General features: G+C 44.2%; 1 protein-coding gene across 1 annotated transcript in view; it reads right to left on the bottom strand.

Annotated features, from left to right (window-relative positions):
* The window catches only part of PPA1 (inorganic pyrophosphatase 1), a 156,733-nt gene that overhangs the window by 15,764 nt on the left and 124,557 nt on the right, over window positions 1–16,412 (bottom strand). Inside the window, exons 5-8 of the mRNA XM_040434746.1 lie at window positions 15,885–15,971; window positions 14,373–14,499; window positions 5,523–5,650; window positions 3,005–3,090 (exon numbers count right to left, since the gene is read on the bottom strand). Of these exons, the coding sequence (XP_040290680.1) occupies window positions 3,005–3,090; window positions 5,523–5,650; window positions 14,373–14,499; window positions 15,885–15,971 (428 nt within the window). The remainder of the gene's footprint in view (window positions 1–3,004; window positions 3,091–5,522; window positions 5,651–14,372; window positions 14,500–15,884; window positions 15,972–16,412) is intronic.

Raw genomic sequence — 16,412 nt, 5'->3', positions numbered from 1 at the left:
TTTTACAGCCCAATCATCATGTCTGTGCTTGGATGCAAATAGAAAGCTATTAGTTAGGCCGAGTTCACACGAACGTGTGTGTGTGTGACCCGTGCCCGTGCTGCGGCCCGCAAATTGCGGGCCACAATGCTCGATCGCCGGCCGTAGGTCAGCCGCATCGGATCGCGGACCCATTCACTTTAATAGGTCCGCGATCCGCAAAAAGATAGGACATGTTCTATCTTTTTGCGGAACGGAAGTACGGGACGCAACCCCACAGAAGCACTCCGTAGTGCTTCCGAGGGGTCCCGTTCCGTGCGGCCGTTCCGCAATTCCGGACCCATTGAAGTGAATGGGTCCGCATCCGTGATGCGGAATGCACACGGAACTGTGGCCGTGTATTGCGGCCCGAAATTTGCGGGCCGCAATACGGCCACGGATCACACACTTTCGTGTGAACTAGGCCTTACTATGTGAAGCTGCCCAGACTATAGCAGTAGTTATTGAGGGGGTGTTTTGCAGTTTTTGTACTCATATTGTTCAGTTTTTGATGTTGATTTTAATGATCTGTGTGCACAATTACATGGTAAAAAACAAACCTGGGGTTTCTATAGCAGCTTTACATTTAGCATTATAAATTTAGAAATTTTAAGAAAATTTGTGAATATACATACAGCGAACCCACTCCAAAAGACCATTTACTTTATCCAGATCAGATTTCCTGTGACAGATTTTCAGTTCCACCATATATTCTGTATACAGACCACCCTACTAGAAGACCACTGCTCAAAGCAGTTTTGAGTGGTCATCTGAAAGACATTTCACTGTAAATTTGGAACATAAATTTTTGGCATCTTGACTTGTTTTACAGTCACAGGAAAAATGATGTTTTAATATATGCAAATGATCCACTAGGAGCAATAGGGGCGTTACCATTACACAGAGGCTCTGCTCTCTCTGCAACTGTCGCACCCTCCCTACTTTGATTGACAGGGCTATGTCAAAGGGGAGAGGGCACAGCAGTTGGAGAGAGAACAGAGCCTCTAAGTCTAATGGCCATGCCCCCATTGCCCTGTCTCATTTGCATATATCAAAACTTAAAGGGGTATTCCCATCTTGCTACTTCATCCTCAATTGCTGACAGCTAGCTGTTCACTTCCTGGTTTTCTGCTGCTAAGGCTGGGCGGGCTTAGGCAGTTTGAGTGAAGGCCGGCCACACCTCCTTATGACATAGAAACATAGAATGTGTCGGCAGATAAGAACCATTTGGCCCATCTAGTCTGCCCAATATATCTGAATCCTATTAATAGTCCCTGGCCCTATCTTATATGAAGGATAGCCTTATGCCTATCCCATGCATGCTTAAACCCCTTCACTGAATTTGCAGCTACTACTTCTGCAGGAAGGCTATTCCATGCATCCACTACTCTCTCAGTAAACTAATACTTCCTTATATTACTTTTAAACCTTTGCCCCTCTAATTTAAAACTGTGTCCTCTTGTGGTAGTTTTTCTTCTTTTAAATATGCTCTCCTCCTTTACCGAGTTGATTCCCTTTATGTATTTAAAAGTTTCTATCATATCCCCTCTGTCTCTTCTTTCTTCCAAGCTGTACATGTTAAGGTCCTTTAACCTTTCCTGGTAAGTTTTATCCTGCAATCCACACTGAGAACTCAGTCCTTGCGTGCTAGTTCATATGAAGAGTATGACTCATCAGTCTGGCAGCCTGCAGTGTCTGTGAGGCCCCTCCCCCTGCTGGGGAATCATCAGAGAGCCATGTGAAGTGAGCTCAGTGTACAGTAACACGTGGCTGTTCTGCACAGTTTTACACATAAAATCTCAGTCTGATCTTTTACAAACCCATTCTGTGCATCAAAAACTATAATTCCATATTATACATTAGTTCAAAAGCTTGACCAACCCCCACCCACCAGCACTGATGCAGATTTGTTTCCATTACAGCTATACTCCAGTTGTGTATAAACCTTACACTATGTATCTTTATAGATGCATATACAGCTCAGCTACATGTGTCTTCTCCAGTCCCATAACATCACTTTGGCTGAATGGCTTCCTATACAGCCCTGCTACATCTTTATTCTACTCCCCCACTAGCACTGTGTCTGAAAAGCTTCATATACAGCTCTGCTACATCTGTCTGTTTATCTCTTCAACCAGCACTGTGTCAGAACAGCCGCATATTCAGCCCTGCTACATCAGTTTCTCTCTTCCACCAGCATTGATGCTGACCCGCCACATATACAGCTCTGCTACATCTGTCTATTCCCTTCCCCAAGTGCCTCCATCAGCCCCCCGCCCCAAGTGCCTCCATCAGCCCCCCGCCCCAAGTGCCTCCATCAGCCCCCAATCGTTGGTTGAATTGGTGGTGCATGTAAACAAAATACTCACCCCTTCTGAAGTTGTGTCCCGGTCCTCCGCTGGCTCTCCAACGCTGTCCAGACGTCTTTTCCTCCCACGAACTGTTCGGGTGGCCGCGCATGCGCTAAACTATCTTCCTTTGTGCTGCGTTGGAGCAGCGGCACGAAGGAAGATTGATCTGCGCATGTGCAGCCGCGCAACGTGCGTGCTCCTGGAAACTAAGAGGCCGGCCATGGGTGAGCTCTGCGCAAGCGCGGCCCATGGATGCGGCCGGTGATCGGTGGCCGTATCAATGGGCAGCGAGTATAAACTATAGAATGAGGTTTTTCTATTTTTGAAGAAAATAGGATTTAAAAAAAGCATTATATTTAGTGAAAGGCTCAATGTATAGAATTAAATGAAACATGATGAACAAGATGGGAATACCCCTTTAATTTTTCTCAGCAATGTGGGTACATATGGACATGGGGCAAACACAGATGTCTTCAGCTGTCAAGTGACATCATTGCATATAGCAGTATGTGATGTCACAACCTCAGGGTGGTTGAGTAGGTGCTACAACTTTGGCACTCAAGTCCAGGACCTGCAAACGTCACCTCGGTTCACATTTGAGAATGTTCTACATACTTTATAAAGGTAGAACTCACCAGTTGATTTCTCCACCGTCAGTTTTTTTGGTCACTAATGCCTTCCACTGAGCATGGGTACATTTGATCACCTCTATTGCAAACTCCTGCATCAAAATGTGCAAAGAACACGTGATAAAAAGATAACATTTCAACGAGTGCACTGCATTCTTTTATTCACAGCCACAGACTACAGCTACATTTTTATGCCCCTAAAAGGTCCATTCACGCGAACGTAAGGCCTCTGTGGCTGCAAATAGCGGTCCTCAATACACGTGCACCGTCTGTGTGAACTCAGTTTTGCGGTGCGGACCCACTGACTTGAATGGGTCCGCGATCTGCAAAATATGGCAAAAGATAGGAACTGTCTTATCCTTTGAGGTGGATCCAATCAAGTCAACAGGTCTGCATCTGTGATATAGAGTTCACACGGCCATTGCCCGTGTATTGCGGACCCACTGCTTGCGGTCCGCAACATAGGCACACCTCGTGCCCGCTTGACGTCAACTATGTCGAGCTCACGAGACGTGGTATGGTAACGGGTCTACAAAAAACGTGAAGTTACGCCATCCAGTGGAGCACGTAAGGTCAGGTTGGTATAGCTTACACACACCTCCTGTCCACGCGGGCACAGAGAGGCAACAAGCTGAGAGAGCCTTTTCACTGCCGCAGTGAAACAGCGCCTCTTCAGCCTGTATCTGCCACCAGTTCTCGTTTGATATAAGCCCGGTTCGCTAACGGGATTATATAGGGTCAGAAACCAACCCGCGGTAGCTTATGACTAGGCCAAAACACGGACGTGGGGATTCGTGATCGAGATACAAGATAGCACAAGATTAAATTATAGATTTAATCGCCGTATGGGCACACTAGATCTAACACAATATACACAGACAATATATACAGTGGTCTGAGGTTACAGATACAGGTTATATGGTTACAACAGGGTTAAGCAGTGTAAAAGTCAGTTACCGGGTAAGATGAAAGTTCCTTTGAGATGTTCTTTGCTGGAGTCTACATGAAGGGCCGTGATCTCAGCTATTTCCTGGGTCCCTCTAAACACATTTGTAGGATGTGACCACTCTTCAGAGAAAGACGCGCCTACTTGCTGGCACCAGACTTTTAACCTGTAGCCAGCCCCTCCCCTCCCGGCCTCAGGGAGGGGTCCACTCCCCCTCTTCTGGGCTGGCAGCAAATGACCCACAAAACCCTTTAGGGTTCATAGCTCCAGACCAGAGGGTCACAGGGAGATGGTTCTGGGACCAATGGACCTGCCTGGGTTCCGGCTACAAGTAGAGCCCAAACCTGGTACCGTTATGTGGTTTCTATGGGGAGATATGGATATCTCCCTACCCTGACCTCGTCCCATTAAACAAAGACCATGGGAACGTACCTCGTGGCCACCGGGACACAAATATATATCCGGTTTGCGCCTGCGATGGCCAGGCGGTTCATAACTCCTTATGAAAGGTAGGTGCCAACATGTCTGGGAGGTCTCATTGATCCTGGGCAAGGGCGGATACCCCCTGCTGGGGGTTTTCCTGCAGGATTCAGCTTGGCTCCAAACTGGTGGATATGAGATGTGACCTTCTCCTTGAAGCCTGGACCCCCTGGGGGCTGTCTACCTTGCCAACTGACACTCAGATGGCTGGGGGGGTGGAAACTAATTTTGCATGTACACTGAACATGCCAAGAGGTGCATCAGATGACAATCAGGGCTGGGGCTTTGAAGCAGGGCCCTCCTGTGGAGTTCACTACCTCCGCTATCTGTAAGCAAATGGGGGTGTGAGAACATGGCTGACAGTAAATATTAATCCATATTCCTCACAACCATTATCTGCACTAATACATGAGTGGTACTGCAGATAAGGAGTCCAGATTGCTTCTTTTTATTTTCCTACTGCTGCTGGTTTCCACGCAGTTAGCGCTGCGCTGAAATACATAGTCACGTCATACAGTGCATGCACATAGGAGTCCTCTCCATTATGTTAACACAGCAGTCTGGACTATATATTGCAGCACAGTGTTAAGTACCGACAGAGGCATATGGGGGCAGTAGGAAAATGTAAAAAAAAATATAATCTGGGCGACTTAGGGTCCATTCACACGTCCGCAATTTCGTTCCGCAAAATAATTGCGGACCCATTCATTTCTATGGGGTAGCACGATGTGCTGCCCAGATACGGAATTGCGGACCCACACTTCCGGGTCTGCAATTCTGTTCCCGAAAAAAATAGAACATGTCCTATTCTTGTCCGCAATTGTGGACAAGAATAGGCATATTCTATTAGTGGCGGCAATGTGCAGTCCGCAAAATGCGGAACGCACATTGCCGTTGTCCGTGTTTTGTGGATCCACAAAAGACGTTGCGGACGTGTGAATGGACTCTTATCTGCAGTACTACTCATGTATTACTGCAGATCATAGTCCAGAATTGTGGTGACAGATTCCCTTTAAAGCAAAGTAACTTCTTACATTACTTACATATATTTTATATTTCCATATAATAAGCACATAGATTAAAGAAAGAAAAAAGTACCTTATTCTTAAATTGAGCATCAAAGGCAAATTGGTTCTCTGGCTTGCCGTCAGGAACCTTGTACCTTCTAAACCAGTCAACAGTAGACTCCAGATAATTGGGCTTCAGTCTCCTGACATCCTCGATATCTGAAAGCAGAAAACTCCATTATTAGCGTAACAATCCAATTAATTAGACCTATTCTGAAACATATGTAGGGGTACTTGAGGGTGGCTGCTATAAAGTAATGAGGATGTTCTTGATACTGAACAACCAGCAAAGTCATCAAAATTATAAAACAGGAGTATAAAAATTGTGTAAGAGGCTCCAGAAAGAAGAAAGATTGCAAAATTATGTCATCTTTGAAAGTACTGCAACAAGCAGTACTGCAACAAATCTTAGGTTCTATTAATTCAAAGTAATACTAGAGAAAAGAAAAGGTTATCTTTTGCCGCAATCCTTTGAATGCAAAACCAAACAATACATTTTTACAGCACTAGGGAAATTGGATAACCCAGTTATGTGAGAAACCCTCCTGTCCCCTGAAGCAAACTTAAAAGGAATACATATTGTAGCTGCAAAAGCTAGGGATTGTCATATGTGCTGCAAAAATCTATTTTATTTCATGGATTTTATGTTTTGTTCAAAAACATTTTTCCTACATGATCTCTTCAGTGGGTTGTTTTAAATCATACCAGAGTTAAAAAAAAAAAAAAAAGTTTGCATAATGGCTGTGCTTCTTTGTACAATCATAACTGCGAAGGAACAGTTATGTTTGGGTTTTCTTAAATGTTTTTTTCAACCATATTATTCTCTGTTTCAGCTGCACAGCTAGATGAATTTCTCTCAAAAGCATAGGATGTCTCCTTTCCATGGAAGTCTGCCAGCACTGTACTCCTGCGACTTCCTTTCCCTTACCTCCCATTATGTTTGTTCTCAGCTCCAGAGCTGACAGAACAGATAAGAAGGGGAAGATCACACTTACAGACACACAGGAAGCTCCTGTGATGTTCAGAAGCAGTGTAGAAGCCTTTTTTTTTTTATATATATCAGGCTCACAATCTCGGCTAGCTCTGACAACCCCCCAGATCATCTCAGCTGTCTTTTCTGTGTCTCTGTTACCAGGCACGGCTGGAACACCAGTGGACTGCAACCTAGGTGGAAGTGAGAACCCTAGTGGCCATAACTTTACAGCTTTTTTCAGGTGGTCTGACCTGGAGATCTGACCTGAGGGCCTAATATGAGGGTCTGATCTGAGGATTTGATGTATGAGGGATGATGAAAAATATGTTTTTCTTATTTTCCTCCTCTAAAACCTGGGGTGTGTCTTATCATCAGGTGCATGTTATAAAGCGAAAAATACGGTAATTGTGTGCATGACCCCATAGAAATTACTTGGTAAGTGTAATATCATCAAAAAAATATGGATAGTACACAGATGAATAATACAGTTGTGTGCATGAAGCCTTAACTTCACCATTAAATAATATAGAGTAAAAAGAAAATAAAAAAGAGACAAAGTGACCAATATGATCTTTTGATACTAGGTACGATGTACCTATGCACAGCTGCACTACTGGACAGCACTGTATTCGAAATATAAATCGGGGTTTATCCCTTCCGTGATAGGCTGTATATGCAACTCAAATTTCAAAACGTTGCGACGCAGTGTAAAATGTAGGTAAATGTAAATCTAAACATTATACAATGATTTGCAAATCTCCTCAGCCCATATGTTATTCACAATAGATTATAGAACACATATCAGATGTTGAAAATGAGACATCTTACCATTTCATGAAAACATTAACTCATTTAGAACTTGATGGCAGCAATGCATATTTAAAAAGTTGGGACAGGGCCATGTCTACCATTGTGTAGCATCCCATCTTCTTTTAACAACAGTCTGAGAAGTGAGGATACCAATCAGTGAGGTTTTGGTAGAGGAAAGTTGTCCCATTCTTGTCTGATGTAGGATTTAGCTGCTAAAATGTCCTGGGTCTTCTTTGCTGTATTTTTCATTTCATGATGCGCCACATGTTTTCTATTGGTGAAAAGGTCTGGACTGCAGGCAGGTCAGTACAACACATGTAAACTTCTTTTGAGAAGCCATGCTGTGGTGATGAATGCACTATGTGGTTTAGCATTGTCCTGCTGAAATATATAAGACCTTCCCTGAAAGACGTCTGGATGGAAGCTTATGTTGTTCTAAAACATCTATATACTGTTCAGCATTGATAGCGCCTTTCCAGATGTGTAAATAGCCTATGCCATAGGTACTAATGCAACCTCATACCATCAGAGATGCAGGCTTTTGAACTGTGGGCTAGTAACAAGCTGGATAGGCCCTCTCCTCTTCAGTCCGCAGTCTACGGCGTCCGTGCTTTTCAAAATGAATTGTATTTTTTTATTCATCTGACCGCAAAACATTTTGCCTCAGTCCATTTTAAATGAGCTTTGGCCCAGAGAAGATGGCAGCGTTTTTGGGTCGTGTTGAGAAGTGGCTTCTTCTTTCCATGATACACCTTTAACATGCATTTGTGGATTGCAACAGGAACTTTTGTTCACAAACAATGATTTCTGGAAGTGTACCTGAGCCCATTCCCTGATTTTAAGTACAGTATCAAGTGCCGCCTGAGGGCCTGTAGAACATGGGCATCCAATATTGACCATCATCCTTGTCCCATGCACACATGGTTTTCTCCAGGTTCTCTGAATCTTTTGATGATATTATGTTGTGTGGGATATTGAAAGTCTTCACAATTTTACATTGAGAAAAATTTATCTGGCATTGTTCCAAAATTTTTTGACTCAGTTTCTCGCAGACTGGTGAACCTCTGCCCATCTTTGCTTTTTTTTATTTTTTTTATACAGACATGCTCCTCCAGCAGTTTTTTATTAGTACTGCCTACTTTTCCAGCTTTTTGTTGTCCCTTTTTCAACTTTTTTTTTTTAAGATGTGTTGTTGCCATCGAGTTCTAAAAGGATTTTTTTTTTTTATGAAATGGTAAACTTTCAACATCTAATATGTGTTCTATTGTGAATAAAATTTGGGTCTATGAGATTTACAAGCCATTGCTTTCTGTTTTCATTTTACACAATGTCCCAGCTTTTTGGAAGTTGGGGTTATATATAGTATATATTATTAGACCACAAGAAAAAGCAGCACAACGTGAATCTATAAGCAGTGTGCCAGCAAGTACAACCCCTGATCCTGGGTATTCATAATTTACTCCCAAAGAATTGGAGCACTTTCAGTTGTAGTTAAAATATTGTGAAATTTATTTACCCAGAGCAACATTTCAGCCCTCTTGCTGGGGCTTTTATCATCTTGAAAGGTTGCGCTGAGTGAATACGTTTAATTGGATCTGACTACAATTGAGAATGCTGCGATTCCTTTGGACTACATTTTATTTTACATATTTTTCACATAGTATGTGGGTCTCAAGAAAATAAAACATGACAATGTGTGGGTGTTACCAGATTACAATAGTTGATGCTGTGCAATTATGGAATTTACTAAATTCCCTTTCAATGTCTCCTGTGGTATTTATTGCTTTAAAATGGAGAAACCGAGATGCAGCTCTCCAATTAAATACGGTAATTTCTAAGAACAAAGAACAGCAAAGGGCGTCTCCATACAAGAAAGAATATATTTTTGGGACAAGAATTCTGAATGATAAAATAAACATTGAGTTAAAGGGTTTCTATCACGTGGTATCACATATTTAGGTGTCAGACACTAGCGATCCGCTAGTGTCTGCTCTAACAAACCATCCTAATATGATAGGCTTTGGGGCAGCCGTTTTGCTAAAATAACAACTTATATCTATATGCTATTGAGCCTCTAGGTGCTATGGGGGAGTCATTAGCACCTAGAGGCTCCGTCTACCTTCATAAACTGCCGCCGCCCAGCGCGTCCCTCCAGCCCGCCCATCTCCTGCTGAATGCGATCCTCCCCGTGCGCGTCTCTGTTCGGTGCATGCGCAGTGAATGTCTGACCGCTTCCCTGCTCAGACATCTCCACTGCGCCTGTTCCTCGGAGCACTATGATGTCATCGGCGCAGGCGCAGTGGAGATGTCTGAGCAGGGAAGCGGTCAGACATTCACTGCGCATGCGCAGAACAGAGACGCGCACGGAGAGGATCGCATTCAGCAGGAGATGGGCGGGCTGGAGGGACGCGCTGGGCGGCGGCAGTTTATGAAGGTAGACGGAGCCTCTAGGTGCTAATGACGCCCCCATAGCACCTAGAGGCTCATTAGCATATAGATATAAGTTGTTATTTTAGCAAAACGGCTGCCCCAAAACCCATCATATTAGGATGGTTTGTTAGAGTAGATACTAGCGGATCGCTAGTGTCTGACACCTAAATATGTGATACCAAGTGATAGAAACCCTTTAACACAGAAATCAGTACAAAAAAAAAGCCCCAATTCTACCAAAAAGCCAACCTTAGGCCTCATGCAAAAAAAGTCGTTTTGGTGTCCGCCTGGCCGTGCGGAGCCAAACGGATCCGTCCTGACTTACAATGCAAGTCAATGGGGACGGATCCGTTTGACGTTGACACAATATGGTGCAATTGCAAACTGATCCGTCCCCCATTGACTTTCAATGTAAAGTCAGGAGTCCCTATTATACCATCGGATCAGAGTTTTCTCCAATCCGATGGTATATTTTAACTTGAAGCGTCTCTCTATGAAGCCTCTATGTTAGAATATACCATCGGATTTGAGTTAGATCGTGAAACTCAGATCAGACAGTATATTCTAACACAGAGGCGTTCCTATAGTGATGGGGATGCTTCAAGTTAGAATATACTGAGAACTGTGTAATAACTGCCCCCTGCTGCCTGGCAGCACCCGATCTCTTACAGGGGGCTGTGATCCGCACAATTAACCCCTCAGGTGCCGCACCTGAGGGGTTAATTGTGCGTATCATAGCCCCCTGTAAGAGATCAGGTGCTGCCAGGCAGGAGGGGGCACACCCTCCTCCCTCCCCAGTTTTAAATTCATTGGTAGCCAGTGCGGCCCTCCCTCCCTCCCCTGTATTACTGTACATTCATTGGTGGCCAGTGGGCCCCCCCTCCCTCCCCCTCCTAATTAAAATTCCTCCCCCCCATCATTGGTGTCAGCGGAGAGTTCCGATCGGAGTCCCAGTTTAATCGCTGGGACTCCGATCGGTAACCATGGCAACCAGGACACTACTGCAGTCCTGGTTGCCATGGTTACTTAGCAATTTGTAGAAGCATTATACTTACCTGCGAGCTGAGATGTCTGTGACCGGCCGGGCGCTCCTCCTACTGGTAAGTGAAAGGTCTGTGCGGCGCATTGCTTATAGCACAGACCTGTCACTTACCAGTAGGAGGAGCGCCCGGCCGGTCACAGACATCGCAGCTCGCAGGTAAGTATAATGCTTCTAAAACTTGCTAAGTAACCATGGCAACCAGGACTGCAGTAGCGTCCTGGTTGCACTTGTTACCGATCGGAGCCCCAGCGATTAAACTGGGACTCCGATCGGAACTCTCCGCTGACACCAATGATGGGGGGGGCCACACTGGCCACCAATGAATGTACAGTAATACAGGGGAGGGAGGGGGGGCCCACTGGCCACCAATGAATGTATAGTAATACAGGGAAGGAAGGATCACAGCCCCCTGTAAGAGATCGGGTGCTTCCAGGCAGCAGGGGGCAGTCATGTACACAGTTCGTAGTATATTCTAACTTGAAGCGTCCCCATCACTATGGAGACGCCTCTGTGTTAGAATATACTGTCGGATCTGAGTTTTCTCTGAAAAAGCTTTTATGCAGACGGATCTGCGGATCCGTCTGTGTGTAGCCTACGGCCACGGACCACGGACGCGGATGCCAATCTTGTGTGCATCCGTGTTTTTTCACGAACCCATTGACTTGAATGGGTCCGTGAACCGTTGTCCGTCAAAAAATAGGACAGGTCATATTTTTTTGACGGACAGGAAACACGGATCAGGGCCGCGGATGAACAACGGTGCATTTTCCGAGTTTTCAACGGACCCATTGAAAGTCAGTCAATGGGTCCGCAGAAAATCACGGAAAAACGGAACAACGGTCACGGATGCACACAACGGTCGTGTGCATGAGGCCTTAGCCAGATTATTAGATATATATTGTATATATTGCAGCACAATTAAAGAATTTAGAAAGTGATCCTAATAGACTATGAAATTCAAATTTATTTAAGGGATTGGCCACATTATAGTAAAATGTTCTGAGCTGTTATGTGGTGTCACATTGTGTTAATGGGGTTATTACATACCGGATCTATGCTTCAAGGTCCCTTGGTGCTCATGGACTGAGCATGTAAAGTATGTGAACAATGGTAAGTCTCTGTGTCCATAGGATCCAAGATGGCGGTAGTCATGCGATTTTCCTATGTGATCACTACCTCATAACCCCAGGATGCCTTTTGAACAGGTGCTAAACTGTAGTTGAACATGTCAGCGCATGAGCAGATACAGTCGGCAAAATCTCCTGTACCTGCACGGTTACTGTTCAGTGCCTGCTAAGAGGAGGCAGCTTGTGACAATCTGGTCCATGGGCAGCAGGGGGCCTTCAAGTGAAGACCTGTCCTATTAACACAGTCAGGTCCATAAATATTGGGCCATCGACACAATTCTAACATTTTTGGCTCTATACACCGCCACAATGGATTTGAAATGACACGAACAAGATGTGCTGTAACTACAGACTGTCAGCTTTAATTTGAGGGTATTTACATCCAAATCAGGTGAACGGTGTAAGAATTACAATAGTTTGCATATGTGCCTCCCACTTGTTAAGGTACCAAAAGTAATGGGACATAATAATAATCATAAATCAAACTTTCACTTTTTAATACTTGGTTGCAAATCCTTTGCAGTCAATTACAGCCTGAAGTCTGGAACGCATAGACATCACCAGACGCTAGGTTTCATCTCTGGTGATGCTCTGCCAGGCCTCTACTGCAACCGTATTCAGTTTCTGCTTGTTCTTGGGGCATTTTCCCTTCAGTTTTGTCTTCAGCAAGTGAAATGCATGCTCAATCGGATTCAGGTCAGGTGATTGACTTGGCCATTGCATAACATTCCACTTCTTTCCCTTAAAAAACTCTTTGGTTGCTTTTGCAGTATGCTTTGGGTCATTGTCCATCTGCACTGTGAAGCGGCGTCCAATGAGTTCTGAAGCATTTGGCTGAATATGAGCAGATATTGCCCGAAACACTTCAGAATTCATCCTGCTGCTTTTGTCAGCAGTCACATCATCAATAAATACAAGAGAACCAGTTCCATTGGAAGACATACATGCCCACGCCATGACACTACCACCACCATGCTTCACTGATGAGGTGGTATGCTTAGGATCATGAGCAGTTCCTTTCCTTCTCCATACTCTTCTCTTCCCATCACTCTGGTACAAGTTGATCTTGGCCTCATCTGTCCATAGGATGTTGTTCCAGAACTGTGAAGGCTTTTTTAGATGTCGTTTGGCAAACTCTAATCTGGCCTTCCTGTTTTTGAGGCTCACCAATGGTTTACATCTTGTGGTGAACCCTCTGTATTCACTCTAGTGAAGTTTTCTCTTGATTGTTGACTTTGACACACATGCAACTACCTCCTGGAGAGTGTTCTTGATCTGGCCAACTGTTGTGAAGGGTGTTTTCTTCACCAGGGAAAGAATTCTTCGGTCATCCACTACAGTTGTTTTCCGTGGTCTTCCGGGTCTTTTGGTGTTTCTGAGCTCACCGGTGCGTTCCTTCTTTTTAAGAATGTTCTAAACAGTTGTTTTGGCCACGCCTAATGTTTTTGCTATCTCTCTGATGGGTTTGTTTTGTTTTTTTCAGCCTAATGATGGCTTGCTTCACTGATAGTAACAGCTCTTTGGATCTCATCTTGAGAGTTGACAGCAACAGATTCCAAATGCAAATAGCACACCTGAAATGAACTCTGGACCTTTTATCTGCTCATTGTAATTGGGATAATGAGAGAATAACACACACCTGGCCATGGAACAGCTGAGAAGCCAATTGTCCCATTACTTTTGGTCCCTTAACAAGTGGGAGGCACATATGCAAACTGTTGTAATTCCTACACCGTTCACCTGATTTGGATGTAAATACCCTCAAATTAGAGCTGACAGTCTGTAGTTAAAGTACATCTTGTTCGTGTCATTTCAAATCCATTGTGGTGGTGTATAGAGCCAAAAATGTTAGAATTGTGTAGATGTCCCAATATTTATGGACCTGACTGTACATGTGACAATATATAACACATCATTACATGTTAGGACATTTTACTAGAAACACCTTTAGGGTATGCAGTTTTAATACAGATTTCAAGGCAGAATATGCCCAAAAAATCTATGTTGAAAATCTACAGTGTGAAGATACCCTAAATATCAAGAACTTAAAGGGGTTGTCCAACCCTTTCTAAATGATGACCTGTCCTCAGGATAGGTCATTATCTGACCAGCTGGGGCCTGACACCTGAGCTGTGCAGCAGCTCAGGCACCTAAAGTACAGATAGTGCTTCTACTCTCTTCACTAGGAGCAGCACTGCAGTAATCAGCTCCATCCACTGCACCAGAGCTACTGCAGAACACCTGATCAGTGGAGGTGCAGAATGTCGGACCCTCGCTGATCAGATAGTAATGGCATATGCCGAGTATAGACCATTCATGTTTGTTTTTTCCTCAAATGCTATGCCCCAGTAGTAGTCATCAATTATTGCACAATTTCCCCATAGACCATATCTATTCTGTTACTCATGGACAGGTAAGATTATACAGATCTTATTCCATATCTTTCAGTGATAGTTCCAGGTTATGATTCCTTAACCCTTAGCGCCCTGTGCTACTCACCATTATACAGTGCAGCATCAGGGTCTTCAACATTGATAACTATTATTTTCCAGTCGGTTTCTCCTTCATCGATCAATGCAAGGGTGCCGAGAACTTTAACCTTAATAACCTCTCCTTGTTCACAAACCTAAGAAAAGGCAAGGTTCTTAAATGTACAGATTTCTTTGTGGGCCTTTATTCTTACATGTGATTCAAGTGTGCCCAGACATCACGCCTTATGCTACATGCCCCTTTCACACAAGCGAGTTTTCCGCGCGGGTGCAATGCGTGACGTGAACGCATTGCACCCGCACTGAATCCTGACCCATTCATTTCAATGGGTCTGTGCACATGAGCATTGTGTCTCATGGATCACTTGTGCGTTGAGTGAAAATCGCAGCATGTTCTATATTCTGCCTTTTTCACGCAGCCCTGGCCCCATAGAAGTGAATGGGGCTGCATGAAAAACGCATCGCATCCGCAAGCAAGTGTGGGTGCGATGCGTTTTTCACTGATGGTTGCTAAGAGATGTTGTATGCAAACCTTCAGTTTTCTATCACGCGGGTGAAAAACACATCAATGCGCATTGCACCCATGCTAAAAAAACGGAACAACTGAACGCAATCACAAACAAAACGGACTGAACTTGATTGCGAAATGGTGCGAGTTTTCCTGAACGCACCCTGAACACATCTGGACCTAATCCGTATCGTTCCTGTGCAAGAGGTCTAATGGTTTCTTCTTTTCTATGTTGTAGACCTATAATTGCGTACATTTTCAGGAGTGACACTGTCCAGACCTACTTAAGGGGATTCTCCAGGAATATTGAGTTTCTAGCAAGTGCCCACAGCCTGCATCTCTGAACAGAAGATTCATACTCACCTGCTCCTCTGCGTTGTCGCTGTGTACATATTACAGTCCCTGCGGTGTTGACATCCAGTGTAGTATGGACATGATCTGCTGCAGCCAATGACTGGCTTCAGCGGTGACACGGCCACAAGCAGCACTTCACTGCTGAAGCCAGTGATTGGCTGCAGCACAGCATGTGACCATATTCATGCAGCGCCAGATGTTAACACTGCAGGGAATGGAACATGGAGACACCAGAGGCAGCGTAGAGGACCGAAGCGGCCGGGAGCAGGTGCGTACGAATCTTCTGTTTATAGAGACCGACGGCTGGCACTTGCTAAATTCTCATTATTCCCAGAGAACCCCTTTAAAGAGGACCTTTCACCACTCCTGACCTGCCTATTTTAATAGCTTCATGCATTCCCACACGTACTAACAATTCTGGAGTATCTATTCTTATTATTAATATTATTACATGGGGAATGCATAAAGCTATTAAAACAGGCATGTCAGGAGTGGTGAAAGGTCCTCTCTAAGTAGGGCCCAATTCTCTGCAATGTCAACAAGCCATAATTAGCAGCTACACAAGTACTTTCATACAAAGCTCATCCCAAACATTTCGGCAGCTATTTCAATCTTCTATATTTGATATGCATGATACTGAAGTAAATTACATTCCGTTACCTTACTCCCAATGTCACAAACGTCAATGGGATCGTTATCACCACCAAATCCAGTATTCTCATCAATGTGTGTTGGATTTTCCCAAGTCTAAAAGAAAGATCATTGGGTTAACTTTTTCATTATCCACTTAAGGGCCAGGTGCTATAATTACGGTCAGTCAGAAGAAATATTTGAGAAATAAGTCCTATGGCAATATTTTCTACTTTAGTCTGAAATAAGTCACTTCTACACAGCAAAATGACATCACACTGCCCGCTTTCTAATTAGGTCTTTGTTCATTTGCCAGCATGAACGTGCATGAAGACTCACTAAAGCCCGCTTTCATCATTTAGGCGATAAAGCAGATGCATTGTTAGCCCGACGTGTACAAAAAAAGGATAGCCTCTTCTAAGATTGAGCAGTCACTCATCCTCAAGGCCAGGACGCTACTGAAGCCCTGGCTGCCATGGTAAGCTCCCTGCTGCTGTGTGTACTATGCACAGGACAGCAGGCACAGTGTGAAGTCTTATTCAACCTAATAGAGCTCTA

Source organism: Bufo bufo, chromosome 6 (assembly GCF_905171765.1).
Source record: "Bufo bufo chromosome 6, aBufBuf1.1, whole genome shotgun sequence".
Lineage (NCBI taxonomy): Eukaryota > Metazoa > Chordata > Amphibia > Anura > Bufonidae > Bufo > Bufo bufo.
The sequence above is the reverse complement of the archived record's forward strand: the minus strand, read 5'-3'. Positions and strand labels throughout refer to the sequence as shown.